The 20,299-nt window shown below is 29.5% G+C and overlaps 2 protein-coding genes across 4 annotated transcripts; one reads left to right on the plus strand and one right to left on the minus strand.

Moving 5' to 3' along the window:
• Positions 1-568: 568 nt before the first annotated feature.
• LOC106771437 (amino acid transporter AVT1C) lies at positions 569-10,340 on the plus strand. Of its 3 annotated transcripts, none has more exons than XM_014657413.2 (13): positions 569-710; positions 1,167-1,367; positions 2,490-2,788; positions 4,208-4,422; positions 4,519-4,542; positions 4,853-5,033; positions 5,310-5,535; positions 7,380-7,515; positions 7,665-7,684; positions 8,453-8,598; positions 9,004-9,047; positions 9,135-9,197; positions 9,936-10,340. In XM_014657413.2, the coding sequence occupies exons 2-13, from the start codon at positions 1,192-1,194 to the stop codon at positions 10,032-10,034; spliced, it is 1,629 nt and encodes a 542-aa protein (XP_014512899.1). In that variant the 5' UTR covers positions 569-710; positions 1,167-1,191; the 3' UTR covers positions 10,035-10,340. The 3 variants fall into 3 exon arrangements, with proteins under 3 accessions (XP_014512899.1, XP_022640782.1, XP_014512900.1); XM_022785061.1 differs by lacking the exon at positions 569-710 and adding an exon at positions 889-1,082; XM_014657414.2 differs by lacking the exon at positions 569-710 and adding an exon at positions 890-1,019.
• An 82-nt stretch (positions 10,341-10,422) lies between these two features.
• On the minus strand, positions 10,423-11,927 carry LOC106771766 (protein RADIALIS-like 3). Its single transcript, XM_014657760.2, has 2 exons — positions 11,380-11,927; positions 10,423-11,090 (listed from the first exon to the last, which is right to left on the minus strand). The coding sequence occupies exons 1-2, from the start codon at positions 11,634-11,636 to the stop codon at positions 11,066-11,068; spliced, it is 282 nt and encodes a 93-aa protein (XP_014513246.1). The 5' UTR covers positions 11,637-11,927; the 3' UTR covers positions 10,423-11,065.
• Positions 11,928-20,299: the final 8,372 nt, after the last annotated feature.

A 20,299-nucleotide genomic window follows, 5' to 3' on the forward strand; every position in this document is an offset into this window, starting at 1 on the left:
TAATTAATTTTGTAGTAATAAGTTTCTTTGTATTGTAAAAAAAATACAAAAGGCATTTATCTATCAGTATCTTAATAAATCATAAATGTTTTTCTTTACTATATTATTACAAAAGAAATATGTTTTTCTTCTAAATTAAATTAGATAAGATTTCATCCTGATTTTATGAAAATAATATAAAAAGATTCTCTTCAATAAACTATATATGAAAATTATATATATATATATATTGAAAATTTAAATCACGGAGACAAATTAAACATAATTTTTGTTTAGAAAAAAAAAATTATTTAACTCTTTTAATAATTTCATCCTAAAAGGAATAAACTACTATGAATTAATCAATTAATGGAAGTATTTATTTTGATTTATTATCCTAACAAAATGAGACTGTCTGGGCATAATTTCTGATGAATTTTTGTCACATGCAATGGGACAAGTGTGCACGTGCATGTCACATGCAAGACGCAAACACTATCCAGAGCTATGCGCCATGGAATAATGCGTATTATTCTTGTGTTCGCATGTTCCACCGGATTTTGACATATAAAAAACTAGCATGCAATGCAAGCTTTTGCGAATCAACGTTCACATTGAAGGGTGCAGAAGAGAACAAAACCTTTTGCATTAATCAGAGAGAGAAAGACAAAGATAGTGATCCAATGCAACAAGGTTGGAGAAGAAGATAAAAAGAAGGACACGTTCAAAAGGTGTGTGATTAGTTGTTTCTGATTGATCTGAAAACCCTTTTCCGTGATTTGGTTCTCTATCTGTTTGTTTTTATGCACATTAAACAAACAAAGTGCAGATAACACTGCTTCACATATATATACACATAGATGTTTGTGTCTGACTCGGATCCATGTCACATGTGATCACGTTTCTTCATAAGGAAAGTTATGAAATTTTAACATATTAGGGCCTACCCACGTTAAGTTTTCGCGTGTATGTTATTTTTGAGTTTTGTTTTGGACCAATTGAGATAGACCCAGATTTTGAAATCTGCGAGTTACGTTGAGGTAACGAATCTGAAGCCTAAGAATATATCTGGTTAATTCTGCATGTGCTATCTTATGGGCGAGGTTTTGTTTGTTTTGTGTTTTGTGATTCTGGGTTGTTGAGTTTTTTTGTTATAAATTGATTGATTTTGGTTGGAAAAATGACAGAAAGTGAAGTGAAGATTGAAGAGAGATGAAGAACTCTGGTTTGGAAAGTGGAATGTTCATTGACAGTGATGAAGATGTGGAGAATGATCAGCATAAATATTTGAATGATGGAAACGATTCGGATTGTTCGAATTACTCCAATGAAAACCATTCAATGAGGAAACCCAGCAACTTCAACATGGCATGGCCTCAAAGTTACAGGTCAGCTTCACCTGTGTGCATAGTGTGTTTCGATCTGTCGTGAATGAGTGTGTTTCTGGCTATTCATTTGACTTTTATTTATTTTTTTTTAAATTTTCATTTCTTAAGGCGAGAATAAGGCTTTTCTTCCCAAGGAAAATTGACTAATCATATCGGTTGGAAAAAGAAGCAAAAGTAAGATGTTGGAGTGGGAATTCAGAATGTGTATGTTCCCACAGGTGTTTATTAATCCTAGAGAGAGAAAAAAAAGTGCTTATTACAAAGAGCGGTGGTATTACGTTATTCTAAGAAAGTGAAAAAAAGTGAGAGATAAGATAGAAGAAAAAAAAAATGGGAGAAATAAATGAGCTACTAATATGGCAAAAACAGGTTGTTTGTGGTTTTTAGAAAAAGAAAGAGTAAGTATAAAAGTGTAGAAAATAGTAAAACTCCATTGCCATCTAATTAATCATATTCACAACTGGTTTCTGATAATCAATTATAGTTTTTTGACATTGATTATGTGTTTCACAGAATGTTTGTGTTAATTGACTATATATCAGCCAAATTAATCTATTTTTTGTGAGTAAAAGTGAATATTTACAGAGAAATGAATGCTGTGACCCTTTCTTTTTATTTTTCCCCCTAACATTTTCTCTTTACCAAAGTGTCTTTAAAAACTAGAAACACTTATTCTTGTTTGGGCCAATTGCTGATACGTAATATAATATTATAAAAGGGCAGAGATGGAAGAAAATGATTGGTGTATGCAGTATGAGACTCTCCATATATCATATCGTTGTTGAATTTAGGAAAAAGTGCAAGCACACATACATTAGAGTTTGTCTTTTACAAACATGCCACATCAATTTTCTACCCTCAAATAATAACTTGTGTTACAAAAGCTCTTTTGGGTTACTAATGAGAGACACAACTCTAGACATTGTTTTGAACAAATGAGTTTTGTGTGGACCATTTTAAAGTCTGAAGTAGTAAAAAGTGATGACAGAATCCGACTTTTTGTTCATCACCCTTGCTGGTTGAATATCTGTTTCTTCATCTCTCATTTTGGCATTTTACTCAATGAATCTGAAATGCACCAAGTTGAAGTACTTATTTTGATGCAATTAAATAATGTTTCAGGCAATCCATTGATCTATATGGTAGTGTACCATCACCAAATATTGGATTTCTGGGGACCACATCCCTGTCAAGATTAGGAAGTTCTTTTATTTCTTCATCTTTGACAAAGAGGCAAACTCTTGAAATATTACAACCAGAGAAAAAACCACTCTTGCAACCCACAGAAGAGGAGCAACTGCGACATACCTTGCTTCCTTCACAGCTATCTAGAAAGTCTTCCATTAGGAAAGATCCTTCCAAGGTTTCTCATGAAGTTCACATACCTGGCCAATGCACTTTTGGACAAGCTGTGCTTAATGGTAAGTATACTGATAACTGCTTCTTCAATGCAAAATATAAAATTAAAACAAACGAAAGCAATTATAGTGAAGCTATATTAAGTGAAGAATGATATCAATATAGGGAAGAATGACAACAATATACTGAAAGCTTTCTATCTTCATTTCTATGAATTCATAACTTAAGTCAATTGAAAAAAATATATAATTTTTTCTCCAGGTAATCAAAATAGTATACACAACTTGTAAATATTCCAATGAACAATAGTCACAAGACATATCTTTTCATAAATTCTCATAGAAAAGTTCATTTAAATTCCATCATACAAACGCTTAGTAACCTTAAGAGTCTGTTTGTTCTGTTTTAACTACACTTTTGTATATGAGTATATTATTAGTTAGTTTGAAGATGTTACATTTGTCTGGAACTAAACCTGAGAGACAAAAACTATAATACTTTGCATAGTATGTTGTTATGAAATCAGAAAATTTTGAAGAGTTGTAATACAAGAAAGAAACAGAAAAGAGGGCTTTTTTATGAAGATGTACAATAGAAGGGAGAAAAATAGTAAACTTCAATTTTCTGAGTGCGATAGATTGTGTGTTACAAAAGGTTTCCCTCTAATTAATACACAAAAGAGAGAGCACAAAATAATTATCACTACTGCGTTTCACCTAACAACTCATCATTCAACCAACTTTCCCACAACAAGGTTTATCATTAAATTAAATCTAACATGAGATAGCCAACAGAAAACAAGACCTTAAAGTATCTATAAAAGTCTCAATTTCTGATGTATGCTTATGTTTTCTAAGGTATAGTGGTCATTTATCTTCTTTACAAGAACACAATTTCCATTATAATCCTGTTACTGCAGGGAGGACACAAGTTCTATTATAAGGTTTTAGTTTGCAGTTACAATTAAAGTTTTGTCACAATTTTTTTGTTGTAAATAAATGTTCTCTAATTCCTCAATTGCACTAGCAAAAAACATTGATATGGTGGCTACAATGATAGCTACAACTGCTATTTAAAATCATGAAATTGTTACTCAATTTGACCACTCAACTGTAAGAGGTTCTTGGACTTTCTGAAACTGCACTTTTCATAAAAGTTCAGAATATTGAACTGCGATCCATAATTCATCTTTCACCAGCAGGTTGTTTGTGAACCACAACGCGACATATATTAAAAAAAAAGTATACAAGTAAAAAGTTCACAAATCTAAAGCATCAAAATAATTTTGAACAAAAGATCACTCGTTAATAACCCACTAACTCACTCTTTTACTCTTAGATGATCCAATATGAAACCGAACCAATACTCAATATAGCTTGTAGATGACAAAATTGAAGTAAAAGATTTGGCTTTCAAAAAAAGCTTTGTTAGAATGTGAACTCTTGAAGATAATTGGTCTCTAATTGTTTTGGATTTTGCAGGCATAAATGCCCTTTGTGGAATAGGAATCCTTTCAACCCCTTATGCTGTTAAAGAAGGTGGATGGGTTGGTCTTTCTATATTGTTATTGTATGCACTTTTTTCCTATTACACTGGTTTGCTTCTGCGTTACTGCTTGGATAGTTCACCTGGTCTTGAGACATACCCTGACATTGGCCAAGCAGCTTTTGGTACTATTGGACGTGTCATCATATCTGTGAGTTTCAATATTTTCTTCATCAATGGTTAATTTCAAAGCATTAATTAGTCTCTAATCTCTTGCCACTGCTTTTACTCTATTTTTTCCATGCAGATAATATTATACATGGAACTATATGTAAGTACTTCCTTCACTCTTTGCTGCTTTTGAAATCTCAGTTGTTATTTGTCATGTCAAGAGAATATGGAATATATAAAGAAAATCTTGTTTGAACAAATTCCCATCTTCATTTCTGAAAGATATAGGTGTTTACATTTGGATCCTTGAAATGATTTAAAAGACGAATCATTATCATTTCTGAAAGATATAGGTGTTTTACATGTGATTTAAAACTTTTGGTTTGATTTGATTTGATTTTTCTCCCTTCTCTAATTAAGATTTTGATGAGGATAACTTAATCTATTACATATTTGTTAATTTTATGCAGGCTTGTTGCATTGAGTACATAATTGTGGAGAGTGACAACTTATCGACATTATTTCCAAATGCACACATTACTTTGGGTGGAATTGAAGTGAATGCACACATATTGTTTGCAATATTGACAGCTTTGGCTCTTCTTCCTACTGTTTGGCTTCGTGATCTACGCATTCTCAGTTACATCTCAGGTACAAGCTTTACCCTATCTTTCTTTCCTTTTCTTCTGCAAGCAAATGTTATCTACCAATTTTTAAACCAACAAACATGCTTTTATAAACAATGTCAAAATGGTTTTGGATTTGGTGAACTTATACTCTACCGATTTATAAACATTAATCAATCATTTTAAGAACTCTCATTGAAAATGGTTTTGGTGGACTTATGATGCAAACTGTCACATGAAATGCTTAGAAATGAACATTTGGAAGCACCTGTGTAACCATTTTAAGATGTTGTTATTGAAGCTTGTGGAGTTATTGCAACGGTTCTAGTGGTTGTATGCTTGATCTGGGTTTGCTTGGTAGACAAAGCTGCCATTGATCATAGCCAAGGAACAACGACCTTGAATCTCGCAACTTTTCCTGTTGCAATGGGTCTTTATGGTTACTGCTACGCAGGACATGCTGTGTTTCCAAATCTCTACACTGCCATGGCAAATCGGAATCAATTTCCTGGAGTGCTCTTAGTATGGTAAACAAATCACAAACTTCCATATTTTTAGTTATTCACACTCATAGCAAACTCGAAGCTATAGTTGAAGGTGAAACTCAAAGCTAACTTAAACCAACCATACTATCTAGTTCTTAGGCCTTGAAATCCCTTAGTCCTGTATAGAAATTTTAGTTTTTGGTAAGTGAAGCACATGTTTGCAAAATGCAAAAGAAGTGTTGGTTAATAATTTTTCTTTTCCAACAAATGATAAAATATTTAAAAAATATTTTATTAAAATATATGCATTATAATAATTTACGCATCAAATTATTATATAAAAATTAAAAGTAATTTTACTTGAACAACTTAAACTTTAAAAGTATTTATTTTATTTTTAATTCATTTACTTTTTACAAGAAGCCAAAATGGTATGTTGGCTTGAGATATAGTCTAATCGAGTTTAAAAAGAACAGTCTATTTAAAAATTATATCCAATTATTCATGGATTATTTTATACCTAGTGGTGAATATATAAATATATATATATATATATATATATATATATATATATATATATAATTTTAAATGATATTTTTTAAAATATAAACTTAAATAAACATATTTAATATTAAAGAAAATAAAAATCACATAACAAAATATTAGTACAATAGTATGATTTGAATTTTATTATAGCATTATTCGTTATTATTAGAAATAATAAATACCATTAATAGTACTATTTTTATCATTATAATAATATTATTAATATTAATATTAATTTTATTATAGCCAATTCTTTTAAATATATAATTTAAAAAATAATATTTTGATTGTTAGAAAATATTAGGAAATAAAAAAAATAAAGGATAAATAAACATAAAAGAATAATGAGAGAGAGAGATAGAGAGAAATTTTGGAAAAGAATCATTATAACTTAATACATAAAAGATTAGCATATTAATGATTTTTATCAAAATAATATTCACAATATTATATCTAAAAATACCAACCTAATCATTAACCTCTATATTAAATATTGAGTACAACCAAGAACTCCAACAACTTGCATTGATATTTTTAAGAATGACCACCATATGTTTAGGTTCATAGTTTGCATCCAACTATGGTTGTAGATTCACATTCTTAGTTTGAAGTTAATTGTATCAGTGTCTGAAGTGCTTTTGAAAAAACACAAAAGACTTTGGCACCTGATATATCTTATATCTATGTGATTAAGAATTGTTTATAGTAACGGTCTATAAATTTAAACATTTTAATTGTACGAGTATATATTACTATGTTTTCATTTGCTTATTTGATATCCATTGAAATAAGTTAGCACGTCAGCTAACAACTCAGACTTTCATGCAAACAAGCTTAGTGCAAATTTGAATATGCATCTAAACAAATAACAACACGAAAGAGGAAGTAAATAGCTTGCATGATGCAAAAGGTCAAGTGTGCTGAGTTGTGCTTCACTGATAAAAAGCATCTCAAATATATTTACATGCATGTATATATAACCTTTCAAAGAGATAAGTAAGAAGTAACAAGAGACAACCAAAACAACCTAAATTTTGATCTTCAGGTATATCATGAGAGTATAATAGCTTGAAGGAAAGCTTCTACTCTGAGTTTTATCTCTTGCCTATCAAAAGTTACCATGTTTGCATTTAATGCCTCATTCTCACCTAATGAGTTAATTTATTATCAAACTTTATTATCTGTTGAAAATTAATATTTACTGTAAAAAGTTCTGAAGTTTCCCATCTTAAATTCGTCTTGAACTTCAACACAACCCCTGCTGCCACTGAAAAAAATATTCTGTAGAATGTATGTTTAAGTATCTATCTTATTCAATGAGTAGTTATTTTTCCGTGCAGTTTTGCTATTTGTACAAGTCTGTATTGTGCAGTAGCTGTTGTTGGTTACTCAGCATTTGGAGAAGGAATACATTCTCAGTTCACTCTTAACATGCCCCAACACTTAGTAGCTGCCAAGATAGCTGTGTGGACTACGGTATGCTCATTCTAGATTCTGACCTTCTTCCATGCTTCTATATATATATATATATATATATATATATATATATATATACACCATATTATTGATATTTTATCAGTCAGATAAAATTGCTAATCTTTGTATCATGCGATTTTATTTTGCAGGTGGTCAATCCATTTACCAAATATCCTTCATATGTGCCATATAAATAAATACATTTGTGCTTGCTTGCCAAAACTGTGCGCTTAGCAACTAATACAAGTTCTTAACACCAATTGAAATGTAAGAGAAACAACAATGATAATTTGCGTCATAAATATAAATATTTAGAAGAGCCAACAAACTTGATTGATTGGCACTAGCCAAATCCTTCAATTTCACACCAGTTGAGGAAAAAATGCTACAACATTAGAATGCTTTTCATTGTTCTGACGTTGATTTTCCAAAATGTCATGAATATGATGAAAGTCTTCTATTTTTTTGCATTTTCCATTTTCATTTACAAATAATGGAGATGTTTGAATGAAATAAGTTGTGGCATTTTGATGAGAGGCTGTATATGAATAGAATGATTAGAGTCATTGACTGAATCACAAAGTAACCACTTACATGTTTTAAAAAGAAAGGAACATTAACTTGCTTGACCTTCAACCATTCATGAAATTTCAATACAATTTTAATGAACATTTTTACCTAGATTGAGTTTGTTTTCTCTTTTATTGTTATATTTCCACTCTAACAACCTATATTTTTATTCATGGAAATGGAACATTCAACTCATTTATGGACATCCTATCCTAGAGCAGCACTTTCTGCCTTGTTATTTCTCTTTCTTTCTCTTTATTGAGTACCTTATAATCTTTAAAAAGGAGTTAAGGTAGAATCAACTTATTTCAATCTATGTAACTACATTGTGAAGATAAAGATAAATGTTTTTCTTAATTGGCACCACATATGCATTGAGTCTATCTCCAGTAGCAATGTGTTTAGAGGAATTGATACCACCAAACCACCCCAGCTTCAACATATATTCCAAGCTCATTAGAACAGCTCTTGTACTTTCTACACTAGCCGTTGGTCTTTCAGTTCCCTTTTTTGGTAAGCTATTATTCTTCCTTCCTTATACTTTTATCAATTTTAGTGCCATGTGACAACATTATGTCAATTGACTCAACAACTAGTGCATAAATCAAACAGATATGAAGGAAATATGGTAAGGATTTATTTTCTGTACATGTATTGAACCAAGGGTTATATCCCTCATCCTTTCACTTTCTTTATGGTCAGTTACTCTCCAGTTACAAAATTTATTAGCCTTGTGGAAGTTAAGAGATGAAAGAAAATAAATGAAAAGTAAATAAAAATGCAGGGAAAGAGTCTTGATTCCAAATGAAAAATTATATTTGATTGAAAAGAATATTTTTTATCATTGAAGAATGAGACAAAGATATTGCCAAAGTTGGATTATATTTTTACTATGAACTGAATATACTTTTGTTGCAGGTTTGGTAATGTCATTAACTGGATCTTTACTCACTATGTTTGTTGTAAGTGCCCTCAAGTTCTTCTCTTTCCTCTCCAGGAGGCACTACTGGCCATAAAATTCTTTATAACATGTTTGACCTTTTATGCAGTCATTGATTCTTCCTGCTGCTTGTTTTCTAAGCATAAGGAGTGGCAGAATCTCAAGCTTTCAGGTATGATGATTACCTCTTCATAGTAGTAATGCTAAATGAAAATCAGAAATATAATCACGTTTTCGTTATTTAATGAGAATAGCTTTCCTCAGCCAAATGACTAAAATAGAAACAAAGCATTCTTGTAGTCTAATAATATAGACATTTAGTTTGTCTATGTTGGCAACTGAGATTGTTTTCAATTGTTATATGAAAATATTTTTGTATTCTGTTTTGCTTTTAAGTTTGGTTAAAGTTTTCTTATGTTCAGAAAAAAAAAAAGTTGTTGGTGTAGATTCATGATGTCTACTTTTTATTTAGTCATAATTTGTCGACCATTCTGTTCAGTTAAGAGTTTCGTAATTTTTCTATTTAAAATTGATCTAAAATTACAGAGTATACTAAATCTGAATGGAAAATTAATATATCAAGAAATCAGTCTTGCTCATTTTTTCTACCCCTTTTTGTGTTCAATTCTGCCTTTTGACAATAGAGATGAATGGCTGAACTTTTCCATGAACTAAATCAAAGTGTGAGCTTTCATTGCCTCATCATATTTAAGTGAACAACTCAAGGTTATTCAAATATAGGATGTTGATTCAGTGAAACCTAATTGGAAAATGCAGAATTTAAAAATGCCATTTGAATTATAACCTCTGTGCTGATAACCATACAACTTTGATTATGTAGCAATGATAGACCATGAGATCTTTGTGATTACCTCTAATGTGACTCATCTTTGCCTTCTTATTTCTACAGGTAGCACTTTGTGTTACAATTATTATTGTAGGTGTTGTATCAAGCTGTTTTGGATCATACTCATCCCTCGCTGAGATCATTGAGAAATTGTTTGGATAAAGTTTTGCAGTATAAATCCTAAACAATGAGACATGTAACAACCAAGGTCTAGTGCACTTGTTATTATTCTCTATCGTTTTTTATTTCTCACCCCAAATGTTCAGTCATTTTTCTTCAGCGCATGATTTCACATTTGTTGCTGTCATAGTGGTTATTATTCTGGTTTGTTTCCACATCAGAAAAGGAAATTTCGCTCATGTTTGATATATGGGAATAGTTAATCATAGTGGAAGGCTCAAACCAAATGGTCAAAGACTGGTTCAGAATGTATTTTTCTTCACAGATAGTGTTAATGTTTTGAAACAAGTCTTCTTAGATAGTTTATAATCAATAATCGCGTTTATGATATTGTTTATTTCATAGCCTTCTTAAAATAATTTTTAGTAGACTAAGAAAAAAAGTATATATATATAAACTCTTTTCAACATCTAGTTCTGAACAATGTAGAACCTTTTGATTACCCAAAGAGAAAAACAGGTAACTAAATTTGATAATCTACTTTTTAAGTTTATATATTGAGTATGATATAATTTTTACTAGCTATAACTATATAATTACGCAATTCAATATAAAAGATGTTTTGCTCTGACAACAGCGTACTCACGTACTAATAATTCGTGATATTGGCCTGATCAATGAACATTGGTTGAGAATAACTGAACTCAAAGGAATCTTTATCAGAAGGTTAAGGGTAAGAAGACTAAATTAATGCAACATTTTGATTATTTTATGTGTTATTTGAGACTAGATAACAGACACATTTTGTCTTTGACAAATGATAACAACATTAAATTGAAACTTTATTATGGATGGGAACTACGACAGAGTCATTTATTCATCTAAACAGATTGAACTGAATGACAAGCATGGAACCATGGGATGTGATTCTTATGAAATAGCAGTAATACTACTCGGCATTGGTGCTACATATCAGTATGCATGTAACACACTAGGTACTACAATAAGGATTCTAGAAAACTTGGTGGGTGGTGAAAATCACAAATTATTTGTTGTTGATTCCTATTGTCTGGTCACTGGAGCTCCATGTTTTTCAGCCTGCAAGTAACAGTTTCAAGAATTAACCACAAAACTATGGTTCATGAGGCAAGTTAGAAAGAAAATATTTGCAGGGTTGATAGATATATGATTAACTATTGCGACAGTAACTTTTTAACATTTGGTAGAACCATGAACATAGAGAAGAGCTTTAAGTGCATCTAAGGATATTGGATTTAAAGAGAATCAAAGATTGTGCTTGTGTAAGTAGCTGCATGTTTCTGGGAATACAAATATATACACTGAATTTAATTCTAAATGCATAAATGATGTTGGAAAAATGTTGTACCTTTTCCCCTCTTCATCAGATTCAGCAGTTTTCTTGTAGTTTGGGAAAGGAACTTGGCCCGATTCAATTTGAGTAATGTCTCTGAGGAGTAGCTCATAGTGCCTTTTCACTTCATCAGGAGTTTTCCCTCCAACAGCAAGGGCAACATTGTTCCATCGGTCAGGGGTGTCCTTGTCATAAACAGCTAGAGCCCTTTCAAAGGCCTTGTTGTCCTTAGCACTCCATGATCCTGTAGCTGACATTGAGCTTGATGCCATTTCTGATAGTTAGTTAAGGTAACTAGATATATATATATAGAGTATTGCCTAAGGTTTCAAATGTAGTGAACTACTGGTATATGGTAGTGCTCAACTTCAACACAGAGATGGAACTAATTAAGAAAGACTATAGTGCTAGGAAGAGTGTTGATGATATGTGTAGAAAGGAAGCACTATGCATGCTCCTTTTATAAGCAGAAATGGAGGGTGTGACCATGCAAGATACAAGTTGTCTTCTGTTGCAAATTTGCCAAATCAAAGCAGAATTTTAATGATTTGTTTCATCAGGAACCACAGAATTGAGCAGGACCAAGAAGTTGAAGAGTAATGGGAGAATAAGTATCTTCAAAGGTTTAAACCTTCTTTCTGAATTATGGTTGAGGACATTGCAGCTGCAGCTTTTGTAACATGATTTTATGTGCACCAAAGTAAATTATGATAATTTTGCAATTACTCTATTTTGTTGATGTGTCTCTTGTAATTATGTATCACATGAGTATGTTACTATGACGTGCCCACTTGTATTCTCCTAACATGCCACACCGCAACATTCATTCCACCATTGATACTCAAAAGTTGGAGAAGAATATTGCACATAAACAAAAGATATACAAAAAAATTACACCATCCATAATCACCAATAACACTAACTCTTATTTGGTTTCAGAGAAAGAAGCGTCAAAAGTTGTGAATCTAACGACAGAGTTGGGGAAAGGCTCCATTACTCCTATTAAGATGCATCACTTATCTTTACTATAATAAGAAAGTGGAACTTGAATACAAGGTTTAAACTTATAGGAAACACTCGCAACCCTAGATATTCTATCTTGAACATGTTGTAAGTTGACTCATTGTTCATTGACATCAAATTTTATCAAAAGTAATTGTTGGGTACAAACTAACTCGGACATTAAATAAAGGAAAATGTTCTTTTAACAATACTTTTTTAACAACTTTTTGACAACGCATACATTACAGTTTGTGATTGGTTCATTTTAAACATTTTTTTAAACATAAATTCAAATAGATCAATAAAATGATGACACGTGTCTTATTGTCAAAAAATTATTAAAGAAGGTTGTCAAAATATCAACATCCTTAAATAAAACAAGAGATAAACATTGGATAAAGTTGATTAATTTTAGTGATTAATTAATCCTCTTTAGAGAGATTAACAATTGAACATAGAATAACTATAAAATTCCTTGTGTACTAATTCAACTTTTATTCATATCGTTACATGATTCTAACATAAACTACAATATATAAATGAGGTGTAATTTTTTTTTGTAAAATTAAGTTAAAGTTGGACTAAAAAAAAAAGTTTTATAATCTTCATATAGTTAAAATTGTAACAAAAATTTATTTCATTTCCTTTTCAAGTATCATTTGTACATGAATATAATCCATATTTGTACATGGAGTAATTTAATAAACCATGTTTCATATTAATTATTTAATTAGATAATATATTTTATTTAACTTAATTTAATGATTTGGAGAAAAGTATATCTAAAACTAATTAGAAATTTTTATTTTGAAGTTTAACAAAAGATTTTATCGAAATAGCTTTAATAAAGAGAATCATGTAGGATAACACACTAAAGGCAATAAATGTGTTAACAAATCCTAAACGTTAAAAGTTACTTTAAACATACTTCGCATAAATGCTAGTGTATACTTACCTTAAACGTTGTAATGAACATCTAATATTTTGAATGTTACATACGAATAATACTTTTGTTTGTTGTATTGTTTGTCTTTATCTGTACAGACCACAAAGGGCAAAACTTTATTCAAAAGTTAAGCATTAATTCAGAAAAACGTTAAGAGATATAAAGATATAAGAGGAATGTTCTTTCATGCCTTTTTGTCTGCCTAATTCGTACAAGCAGCACAATTGTTTTTGCAAAAACAACATAGCATCTGACTTCGTACAAAAGACCATACACCTACGATAAAGTCAATGTCTTTAAGTAACGAATCTTTTTTTAGGCTGCCTATTTAAAGAAAATTGCATGAAGAGAAGACAATAAGAACTTAATTGCATATACTCTTACACTGTCCAAATCGTCTTACACTTGCGTTATCTATTACTTTGAAAAACAAAAATCTTTATAACAAGTTTTTCATATAAACTTTGTATTGCTAAAATATTCTCTTTAAGAGATTTTATCTTACTTGTTTTTAGAAAACACTTTGTTGTTTTTGTATAATCAGAAGTGATTTAAAATACTTGTTTGTTTAACTCAGGGGAGTTAAATGATATAGTCAATTGAACTATTTGATACCATGAGTGGTTATACTCGTTGTAAACCAAGAGTGGTTAAACTCGTTGTAATCTTTTTAAAGATTAGTGAAACCCTTTAAGAATGCTTAAAGGAAAATTTGGCGTAGCTCAATTTGAGTGAACTAGTATAAAAACAAGTTTTCTCTTTACTTTCCTTTTATTGGCTTTCTAAACGCTTCTTAAAAATCTTTAAGTGTTCAACATTGTCTATATACCATGTAACCCCTGCATGCAACATTTTCTTAATGCAAATATTGAGTAGAAATAACTAATAAATTAAGATTTCCATAATAAGGTTTAGAACTTTTCTCTAAGAAATTAGAATTAGTGAAATTGTGGTGTGAATGCTTGAGTTATGTTATACACACACATAACATTGAGTTGAATTCATGAAATTTAACCTTAGTGAACCTTTCTCCAATAGAGTAATATAAGTTTAATTCATTAGATTTTGAATGCTTTAAATCATATGTAATTATATTACATGTAAACTCTAGAATACCTGTGTCTTAAGAAAATGTGTTTAGAATGACTAAGAGATAAAAATATATGTCTAGAATCAAACTACTAAATTGTTCAATTCTAAAGTAAGTTCTAAAGCATTTTCTAACTTTTAGATACAGCTAGAAACATAGATGACCAATCATGCATAATTATAATTAAGCTCAAAGAAATAACACAAGAAATATAAAACTACATCAAGAGAAGATTCATTATATCTAATCATAACGAATGAAAGAGTTAGCTACTCTTAATCATGTGAAGCATAAAAAATGACAAGAAAGAGTGGGAGATTGAAGTATGAATGGTTATGGAGGTCTTCTCTGAGTATTTGCCCTTCTCTTTGTCTTTGGTTCAATTTTTCCCCTAATTCAATTAAAAAAAAAAAAAAACTTATATTTTTCATTATAAAATTGAATTTTAAATAACTCACAAAAAATAAAAATAGTTTATCGTTGGACAAGTCTATTATCTATTCTCTCTTCGGATAAGAGATTACTTTTTGTCAAGACATACATTCTTTAATTGTTAAGCAAAAGAGCTTTGTTTTTAGATAACTTCAGAATTTATTTAAACGAGCATAAAGTTTTTCTCATTGGAAGAAAAAGTTGTTCCCTTAAGAAAAATAATTGCAAAAAGACTTCTCTTTAGCTTCAAACTTCCACACATTTACAAAAATTAATTAAAAAAAGATAGTTACTTCTTTGAAAGAAAATGTTTAAATTCTAAATATTTTCATTAAAAAACAAAAATTCATGACATAAATAAAATTAAAAAGTCCAATAAACATGAAAAATAAGTTATTATAATTTAAAAGATTTTCTTAAAATCAAGTTTTGAAAAAAAAAATGATTGAATTTTTCTTTCACAACTAACCTTTTGAATTTGTATATAAAACAAGGACAATGATATTTTGACAACACTTTTTGACAACTTTTTTGACAACAGGACATATGTCATTATTTTATTGGTCTATTTGAATTTATGTTTAAAAAATATTTAAAACGAACCAATCACAAGCTGTCACGTATACGTTGTCAAAAAGTTGTTAAAAAAAGTGTTGTTAAAAGAAGTTTTTCCATAAAACAATGTAAAATCCTATGAAAAAAAAAAGGACATATACGGTGTTTTCTTGTGGTAGTGAGGTTGCCCCCTATGATCAAGTAGGTGTGATGCCTAACTTTATTTTATTCTCATTCTTGCAGGATCTTCAATGGAAAAAGTTGGAGCAATTGAGAACCAAAAGTGTCTTTTATTACATTACATGCAACAACAATATCTTCTTCATAGCAACGTTTCTTAGGTTCAGAGATCTTGTACTTTGTCCTCTACACTCTCCAACATTCTCTGGATCCCCACTTTTGTCCGTACAAACATTCTTTCTTACTTTTTTTTATAAAATAATAATACTTAAACAACATTTTTTTATAACATTTGAACATCATTTACTTGTCATTGTCATTTTGTAATTAGTCCATGGTAGTATTTATGATTATTATTATTGATTGTAAAGTAATTTTGGACCAATAACAGAATGTAGATGATGTTCAAATGTTGTCTATTGTTTAAGTATGATTATCCTTTTTCATAACCAATTCTCATTGGTCACTTTAATATTTAATTATCAATTCTTTTATACATGTTTTCAACTAAATATGTTTTTCCTTTTCATATTTTACCATCATATTTTTAAGTGTAATGGTATCATAACACACTTTTACATTCATTTAAAAAATATAAGGATAAAATAGTCATAAAAGTATAAATTTTTGTATTTTTTCAAAAAATAAAAAAATAAAAAAAAAAGTAAAAATAGTGTCAAATAAATATAAAAAAATTTAGGTGTATCAAATAATCATTTTCTATTTTTAATTTTCGGACTTTTTATCATCTTTCAATTCATTTTGTGTCAAGATCAAAATAATACATAAACTTTAATATAAATATATTCTAATATATTTTTAATTAAAATAATAAAATTAATTTAACATTTAATATTTATAATAATACCATTTTATATTAATAAGGCAAAATAATAGTCATATGCCCAAATTAAAAGACAAGTATTCAATTGAAAAATATAAAAAATTTTAATATCTAATATATAAAAATTTAATAAAAACTCAACAAAAAATATCAAATTTATGAGAGAATATAAATTTAACTAAGTTATAAAAAATATTTTAATAAGATTTGTTTGACACATTGTATAGTTGTGGGACCACCTAAAAATATCCCATTTAATATTTAAAATATAAAAGAAAAAAATGTATTGAAGATCTAGTTAAGAATTAAAAACACATTAAATTATATAAGAATCGATTACTAATATTTGGTTACATGGATGGTACTTAAGATGTGTGTGAATACAAAATGTCCAACACATTGTTTTACTAATATTTAACAACTATCTAGAAAGCATATCTTTCTTTGCATAAATGGAAAAATGTGCAATCACTCGTGCGTAAAATTTTTTATATAAATATAACAATACAAAGGTATTATTATATTTGTGAGGTAAATATAAATGATACTAGGGCTATAGGTTACAACTTGATTATAGAGTGCCCCCAACCTATATATACTGTTATTGTTTCTCTACCAATAATTGGAATTTATATTGACTTTATTCATCCATATCTTCGTGATGCTCCAAGAATTGGCATCATGTACGTTATTTTATTAAAATGAGAGAACATTAAAATCTTTTATAACTACTATTCTTCAAACAACGACATGTTATGAGAAAGTCTCAATTTATATATTTTTGTTTTTTAGCATCTTAATTTCAAAATGGTCTCACATTATTATTAAGTGATCTAATGTTGAATTGTTATGAATGGTTGTTGTAGGAAGTTGAAAGGAATTTAGTTATAGAAATTGTTAAGATAGGAGGGTTGACATCATCATTGGTTGATAGTTACATGATTCAAGGAATCTTTGTGAGAAAATAAGAAGTGATGGTTCATTATTTGCCTCATCATCACCTATGTAAGTAGACAAGAATCTTAATCTATGTGGAAAGTAATATATAGATTCTCCTATCATTGCCTTGCTGCAATATTCTTTTTTCTGCTGTCCTTCATACCAATTCAAAAGTAATTGGATTCAAGTATATGCCAAATAAATTTCCATTCATGTTAAGAAGTTACTCCAACGATTGGATATGGACGTGATATTTTTTTTTACTATAATATATTTTTAAAGGATTAAATATGTTTTTAATCTCTTAAGTATATTTTGAGTTTAATTTTTATTCGAAACTTTGATTTCTTTTAATTTTCATAATTTTGAAACTATTATAAACAGTCTCTTATTTTGGATGGCGTTAACTTTTGTTTGATGTGACTAACAACCAGCTCACATCTGATGTCACGTATGGGTTTATTCTCTACCATGTTTTGTTTTTCTTTTTATTCCAAATTTGCACGCAAACCCCTAATTTCTTCAATGTTTACCCTTCAGAAGGAACATCGCAATTAGGGTTAAGAAGGAACACCGCAATGAGATTAAGTCATTGACAGCCATCTCGCAAGGTACAGAAACACATAAGACAAAACCCAAATCGTCGTTGAACCTCCAACGCGAGGCCGTCACCACCTAGCCTCCATGCCGCCACAAAAACCCTAAGCCAACCACCTGTAAACCCTGAGTAGAAGCACCACTGTCATCTCTTCAAATCGCGCCGTCATCATCGAGAGAGAAAACCAAAGCCACCAGATGGCGGTTTCATCTTCACCGGACCACCTCGTGCAAGCCAGCGTGTCAACCTCCAAAAACCTGCAGGAATCAAACCAAGAAGCCAGAGACACAAAAAACCCATCACAAAGCCATTATCCCCATTCTCGCAAGTCATCAACCTCCAAACCTAAGAGAGATTTGCGTAGAAACTCGCGCCATCTAAGCGCCTCCATAGCGATTCTGCTCCACGGTGAAGCAAGTCGGGCTCCATTAGAGAGCAACCCGTTCTTGTGTTCTTGCCATGACGGCATAGGCGCAGCTTCTTTCTTGGTGTTCAATTCAAAACCCTAATTTTAGGTAAAGGGTGAATTGGCATGTGGCATGGTTTCATTGGAAAGACTCACCTGAGTCAACCCGACACTTAATTGGTCAAACAGGGGTTATTATGCAATTTTGAAAAGAAGTTAGGGGCTAAAGTGTAAATATTGAAGAAATTAGGGGCTTGTGTGTAAATTTGGAATAAAAATAAAAGAAAACATGACAGAGAATAAACTCATACCTGGCATCATGGACTCCATGTCAAACAAAAGTTAACGTCATCCAAAATTAGGGACTATTTATAATAGTTTCAAAACTATAAGGACTAAAAGCAATCAAAGTTTCGAATAGGGACTACGCCTTAAATCTTGTGATACTTAAAAGGGACTAAAAACATATTTAACCCTATTTTTAAATTTTGATGTGAAATTGAAATTTATTTATATTTTAAACTTTAATATAGTTTAGTTTCAAACTTTAAAAACTAATAGATACAATAATCCTAATTTAGTTGTATTAATTTTTTTTTACATTGTAAACAATGTTTCAAACTCACATTTGAATTGTTTATATTGTTTAACAGATTATAATTCAAATGTTAATTTGAAACATCATTTAACACAAAAAAAATTAACACTACAAAGAAAAACACAATTACATACATCAAAATTCGTATGTAAGACCCAAAATCTGTATGTAAAATTGTGTTACATACAAATTACGTACAAACAAAAATTCCTATATCATAAAATCGTTGAAATAAGATCACTATATTATTTTTTTTAAATTTAGTGACCAAAGTGTATTAAAATTTGAAAAATAAATAAATTACTTTCTAGTCAACTTTAGAAAGTATAAACATATTTAATATTTCCTTAAAATAGATCAAGTGGAGATCTCACATAAAATAGATAAAACATAATTATACTATATAAATACAACATCACTTTCTTATAATGTTATTTGTTATTCCACCACCTACAAATATTTAATCTTACATTAAAAAAAGAGCATGTCTCTATAAAAGTGTTGCGTTGAGGATTTCAAATTATCAGATAAAAAAAATAGTAAGTACAAATTTTACCTCATATATATAAAATTTGTAAAGATTTCTAATTACATGACTTTTTATTTTTATATTTTGTAAAATATTACTCAATAAATATGTATACAGCTAAGAATGTCACTACAAATATATTTGAACAGAAATAAATATGAAATACAAATTATATACTTTTTCACCCTTGAGATAATATATAAGTGTCTACTTGATCAAGTCTATAGTGATTTAGCACTTTTATCTTTCTTAAATTTTAGAGTAATTATGTATTTACATTTTTTTTTGTTTTTAATTCTAAAGGAATTATTGTGCAATTGAAAAGTTGTTTTTGTTTGGATTTTGTATAATTATATATGGTCTAAAGAATAAAAGATATTGGAGACAGTAAGAACAATGAAATATTACAAACATGAAAATTACAAAATATGTCACCTCATCTTTTATATTTCTATCTATAAATAGTCTTTAAAATTTGTCAAAATTTAAGTTTTACAATAAGGTGGAATGAAGTTTAATTTAGTGATCCTAATTTTATTCAATTTTTAAATAAATAAATAAATAAATGAGATTGGTGAGTAGAGTATTTCTGAGTCAATTTTAATATCATATTTTGTTTACAAAGGTAATAATAATTTTTTTTTTCATAAAGCTCCATTATAAGATATTACGATCTTTTATTCTTATAGTTTTTTTTTTTAAACTTTTTATATTTTTCAAAGACTATATATATATATAATATTAATTTGATTATTTAATATATGGTTTAATACCTATTTTGGTCCCTCCTTTGGGAGGGTTTGTTCAAAGTGGTCC

This window comes from Vigna radiata, chromosome 8 (assembly GCF_000741045.1).
Source record: "Vigna radiata var. radiata cultivar VC1973A chromosome 8, Vradiata_ver6, whole genome shotgun sequence".
Lineage (NCBI taxonomy): Eukaryota > Viridiplantae > Streptophyta > Magnoliopsida > Fabales > Fabaceae > Vigna > Vigna radiata.